This window comes from Aulostomus chinensis, chromosome 22, assembly GCF_037954235.1.
Source record: "Aulostomus chinensis isolate RoL2024-O1b breed Wild chromosome 22, RoL_Achi_v1.0, whole genome shotgun sequence".
NCBI classification, from domain to species: Eukaryota; Metazoa; Chordata; class Actinopteri; order Syngnathiformes; family Aulostomidae; genus Aulostomus; species Aulostomus chinensis.
Window position 1 is genome coordinate 19,359,882 of NC_141341.1, and position 5,354 is coordinate 19,365,235.

General features: G+C 53.2%; 1 protein-coding gene across 3 annotated transcripts; it reads right to left on the reverse strand.

Annotated features, from left to right (window-relative positions):
- Nucleotides 1-678: 678 nt before the first annotated feature.
- On the reverse strand, nt 679-5,236 carry LOC147241069 (tRNA selenocysteine 1-associated protein 1-like). Of its 3 annotated transcripts, none has more exons than XM_086194162.1 (9): nt 5,071-5,236; nt 4,361-4,458; nt 4,172-4,286; nt 4,037-4,086; nt 3,825-3,956; nt 3,166-3,282; nt 2,882-3,080; nt 2,727-2,763; nt 679-2,167 (listed from the first exon to the last, which is right to left on the reverse strand). In XM_086194162.1, exons 1-9 carry the CDS (start codon nt 5,092-5,094, stop codon nt 2,007-2,009), a joined length of 933 nt encoding a protein of 310 aa, XP_086050288.1. In that variant the 5' UTR covers nt 5,095-5,236; the 3' UTR covers nt 679-2,006. The 3 variants fall into 3 exon arrangements, with proteins under 3 accessions (XP_086050288.1, XP_086050287.1, XP_086050289.1); XM_086194161.1 differs by having other exon boundaries at nt 688-2,167; nt 2,882-3,086; XM_086194163.1 differs by having other exon boundaries at nt 691-2,167; nt 2,882-3,086; nt 4,172-4,271.
- Nucleotides 5,237-5,354: the final 118 nt, after the last annotated feature.

The window sequence follows — 5,354 nt, forward strand, 5'->3', positions numbered from 1 at the left end:
GTGACCTCCAGCAGGCGCAGCTGGGCGAGACGAGGCTGCCGTATCAGCTGGGATGTGATGGGTTCCACACCCGTAATCTGCAGATGCGAACCAGATGACTGGTTCCTTTGTCTTGGGTATGGTTCCTGCTCAGGGCTGGAGAGGAACTGGGTTCAAATCCCAGATGGCCACGTTCTAACAAACTGTTGCTGTTAGAAATGGAGAGAACCGAGAATATCGACGGCTGCAGCTCATGAATCTACGACGACGACTTTGATGATGAAGAACTCCGCTACCGCTCATGAGTCACGTTCTACCGCTCACGTGTCACGAGTCACGTTCTACCGCTCACGAGTCACGTTCTACTGCTCACGAGTCATGTTCACAATGTTGGAACCAATCACAGCAGAACTTGTTCTGTTCATCTCAAGTTCTAGCATTGCTGGCAGGTTTTAGCTTGACATCTTCGGTTCTCCAAGGACAGACAGAAAGGAGGCAAACAAGAAGTAACTGGATCATCAGTGGAATTCTGTCCCTGTGTTGTGAAGCTGCAACCCTGATGTTCTGCGTTTGTTTGAGCGAGTGATGTCAGACAGGGTGTGCGAGGACTGGAGTGGTACGACCAGCGTGTGGTGTCTGATGGCCAGGGGGCCTGGGGGGCAGAACAAGGTTCCACCGCTCACACGTCCTGGTTTATCCGATCAGACTGGGAAGCAGCACCGACACCATGTACAGGTCCACTGTGGAACCGGGACCTGGAGGTGCTCCATCATTGATCAGTAGCAGTGCTCACAGTGGTGGCCAGAGGGCGAGTGACTCCGTCGCCGCAGCGCTTGAGTGGCTCTGATGAACCGGCCTGTTGATGCGCCAGCGGTCCTGACCAGCAGGTCAGTGCAACGCTTACAAAACATGAAGTGTGACATTCAGGGACTCATTTAATTTGTTGGTCTTGAAGTTGTAGGCAGTGAGATTCAGAGCTCATTCAGGTTCTGAAGATGCTGTGGCCTCATCCTGGTGAACACGACTGCTGTTGGCCAGAGGGGGCGCCAAAGTCAGAACAGGGAGGAGGTTCATGCTCACCGCTTTCATGTGGCCACTTTGATGTCCCACCTGAGACGTTCTGTGTGTTGTTGCATCATTACGGGACAATCAGTTTATTTCCACCACACTGAGACAATGAGGCCATCGGTGAAGTGGGAGGGGCTTGAGTTTACCTCACTGCCATTAAACAGGCAACTATCAAGCCAACTCCGACGCGTGTGTGCGTTTCCTTTTCCTTTCACTGTCACATTTTGGCTGCGAGGACAATAAACTCATATGATCGGCTGAACTAGAAGCTGAGGCGGGGGGGTCCCCTGGACCGGGATCCCCAAGGCCAGGACCTTATTGTCCTGTTGTTAAAGAACTTACACAGGGATTCTCTTCTCATGCTGCACTCAACTGGACAAAAAGATGCTTTTTATTGTTCTATTGTGGTACTTCTACCACTTCTCCATCATCGAGCACAGGAACACTTGGAACCTTCCAACCACGATGTGCACCTCCACGCTGACACACCCCAGAGACACCCCAGGTTCCGTTAATCTCAACCACAGAACAGACTTCTTTTTGTTCCTTTATTTTTCTGCCCTGAGATGCACCTACACTGTGTGACCTTGACCTCTGACCCTGGCTGTGACCCCAGAGTCAACCAACCCAGTAAAGCTGCAGCTCTGCCCTCATCGGGAGACGTCGGGCAGTGAACTGGCAGCGGCGTCAGCGGCGTCAGCGACGGTCACTGACGCTCTGAACGCTGCTGGCGGAACTTGAACAAATAAAAGCTTCCTTACAAAATGAACCCATGGAGGTTTGCAGGTACAAAGAAAACCCTTCAAATGTGACAGCAGGAGAACTTCTGTTCAGGGTTCCACTCTCCCAAGTCTGTGACAACGTTCTTTGGGTCCTTAAAAAAAAAAAAAAAAAAGTCCATCCCGTCAGTTCCCTCTGACAGCAGCCAATCAAAGCCGTCTGGGGGACACAGTTCTGCTTCAGCAATGAATGGGTTCTGGTAGGCTTGATAACATTTGGTCCTGTTCTGCTGAGAACTCGTCCTGTTGCCAGGGACAGTCGATTAGAGCATCGTACAGTTCCTCGCTGAGCTCCATGTACTTCCTGTTGGCTTCCACCACGTCCAGCACCGGGCTTGGGTCTGCAACACACAACGCACGTTTCAGCCAATAAAGCTAAATGCTGATTGGACTCCCTGACAGCTGTGGTTCTGATCAGCTGATCAGGTCCATGGGGCTCCTGGTTCTCACTGAGCCGTAAGGAAGCAACACCTGGATTAAGACTTTCGTCAGGATCACAAGCATCAGCACAGTCAGGCTCGACGCATCACTGCTGTGTTTCACGTGTGTGTAATTCATCTGCATGTCAACACCTTTTTCAGCTCCACCCGTGATTGGTCCGTTTGTCTGTCTGTCAGCTGGATTATGTGAAATGGAGGGAAGCTGACAGCATTGTTCCAGGGTTGTGAGGACCTGGGAGCTGCTGCAAAGATTCCTGATCATCTGAGTCAAACATGGTGATGTCAGCTGAGTACTTGTATACAAGGATGAACCATTGGTCACTGAAGTCAGTACTACGAGTGGATTTCTACTCAGTAACAAAGTACTACCAGGATGAATACCTCTCAGGAATATTTCTGCTGTGCATCTGTCATGGTCCTAAACTAAAACATACGAGGGTGTAGGAGCCCGTCCACTGACCTTCAAGTCCATCGTCCTCCTCCACAACCTCACTTTCCTAGAGACAGAGGCAGAGACGGGGGGGGGGAGAGCAAGAGAGAGAGAGACCACTCTGTTACACTCAGCAGAGAACGGTGGACTGGAGGAGCAGCAGACTAGAGGAGCAGAGCAGGTACCTGCGGCTGAGGCGGTGGGTACTGTGTGTAGTCGTACTGCTGGTAGTTGTAGCCGTACCCTGCTCCAGTCTGGTCATAGCCCCAGGACGGGTAGTAACCAGAATACGCCTGCTGCTGGTACTGGTTGTACTGGTCATAGCTGGGGGTGTATGCAGAGGTGGACTGCCAGGACTTGTTCTCGGACTGCTGTGGCCGGTGTCTTAAGCTCCAGGGGGAGGAGGGACATGCTGTTAAACTCCAGAACCCTTCAGCATCAGACACTTCAGATATGGAGAGGAACTCACTTGTTGGCAGCCAGGCTGAGTCTCAGAGGTTTACCCCCCAGCCCCATGGCACCCTGGCACTCCTCCAGCGCCCGCTTCTGCAGCCGCTCGTCTGGGAACTGGACAAAGCCACAGCCTCTAAAACCGGACAAACACAACACGAGTCTGATGACTTCATCAAGGAGCCGAAGGTCCCGGGACGTTCACAGCTGCTAGCTGGAGGAGGTGGGCTTCTACGGCCCATAGACCCGATCCAAGTACCAGCTGAGCTCCTACAAGCAGGAGCTCCTGGCTGGACCCTCAGCAGTCAAAGGAGGCCAGGGCCGCACCCTCTGAACGCCGCCAACATAACATCTGCAGCGTTTCATGTCATCCCTCAAACCAACACGGGACTTTCCACCAACGCACCGAGGGTCACACTTGCAGACATTTATTACGTTTGTGGGGAAGTGAAAATCTTCAACTTTCAATACCAAAATAACTTCCCAGGATGAAGGCTGGGCGTTGTGGTCGTTGCCGTTTGTTTGCTAACTCCTGCTAAGACTGACCGTGGGTGCAAAACCCAGCTGCTGACTCGCCGCTCCTCATCACCCCCCCCCCCTTACGTGCAGCAGTTCCTTGTCAGTTCACAAGATCGTTTTGTCTTTAAACAGATTTACCGGGCGACATGTTGAACTCACTTGGAGTTGCCCATGCTGTCCAGCACCACCTTCCCCCCCCGGCAGGAAGGGTAGCGATTGTAGAAGAACTCGTACAGCATCCCATCATCCACCTCTGGCGTCAGATCCCCTACGAACAGCGAGTACATCTGCCTGTGGCGGGAGACAACACAGAGTCTTCAAACTCATCTTCGATTCTCCCCTCCAGCTCAGACGTCCCGCCGCACACTCACCCGCTGTCCTGCTTCCCGAAGGTGGCTCGGTTCAACTTGAATCTTGTGGGCTATAAGAAAGTGAGGTCACCTGAGCCACATCACCTGAGATGGAAAACAAAACATTTCTGCTGGTGTGTGGGAACGGCGTCCTACCGGATTGGCTCCTGGTAGGGACTTCCCGTTGATTTTGCGGAGACACCTCTCAGCTGTCGCCTCATCCGTCATCTCCACAAAACAGTAACCCAGAGCACCCCTGGGTGACGACACACTGTTAAACGTCAGAATGCATCCGCCGCCAACGCCAAGACCTGGCGGTGAGCGAGTGAGGACAGTTGTTCTCACCCTGTCATCTTGTTGCGTATGATCCTGACGTTGACCACCTGCTCGCCCATGGTGGAGAAGGCCCTGGTGATGAACTTCTCATCCATGTAGGTCTCCAGCTGCAGCAAGACACACACACACACACACACACACACACACACACACACACCGGGCTAGTACCTGTGTGAGCGGTCCTCGGTGGAGAAAATGGGACCGGTGGCCCGGATGGGTAACGCGGTCATCGGGTTCTGTCTCGATACACTCAACAATGCACGTGATCAATAAGTAACGAACGTCTTCATCGCGTTCCTGACAAATCAGGTTACAGTTCATAGCATGTTGCTACCGCGGGTTAACAAATATCAGACTCTGCCTGGTGCCTACTGACGTGTACACAAGCAACAATTAATCCCAAATAATCCAGGGGCTTCATGACCCTGGTAACGAGCGATGGAGGTCTGATCAACGCGCTCCGCAGCTCAGCTAGCGCGGTGGCTAACACGGGCGCTAGCGCGGTGGCTAACACGGGCGCTAGCGCGGTGGCTAACACGGGCGCTAGCGCGGTGGCTAACACGGGCGCTAGCGCGGTGGCTAACACGGGCGCTAGCGCGGTGGCTAACACGGGCGCTAGCGCGGTGGCTAACACGGGCGCTAGCGCGGTGGCTAACACGGGCGCTAGCGCGGTGGCTAACACTAATATTTAATCTCAATATGAAGCCAGTAGAACTCACGTTCCCCATCCATAAGGTGCTCATGACGAGACCGAAGATGTGACGACTTACAGGTGGAGGTAGAAAGCTAAATAGGTTCAGTTTAAACCAAACAAATTCTCATGCTAGTTGGCCGCAAGCAGGGAAAATACACGGACGTTACGTTCTGACGTCAGCTATATTAGTTCATGCGTCAGCGCGTCTTCTTCCTCCAGTCACGGCTGTCAATGACGCTGACGCTTCTGAACTGCTGCCACCTGCTGGACGGGCGCGGAGAGCCGCCTTCTACCTCGGGCATTGATGCT

Bases quoted from the DNA above. Each gene is read 5' to 3' on its own strand.
- LOC147241069 (XM_086194161.1), bottom strand. From the start codon at position 5,094: ATGAGCACCTTATGGATGGGGAAC. The intron at 4,459-5,070 runs GTGAGTTCTACT...GTCTTGCTGCAG, and splicing joins GCACCTTATGGATGGGGAAC to CTGGAGACCTACATGGATGA. The intron at 2,764-2,881 runs GTACCTGCTCTG...CTCTGTCTCTAG, and splicing joins ACCCACCGCCTCAGCCGCAG to GAAAGTGAGGTTGTGGAGGA.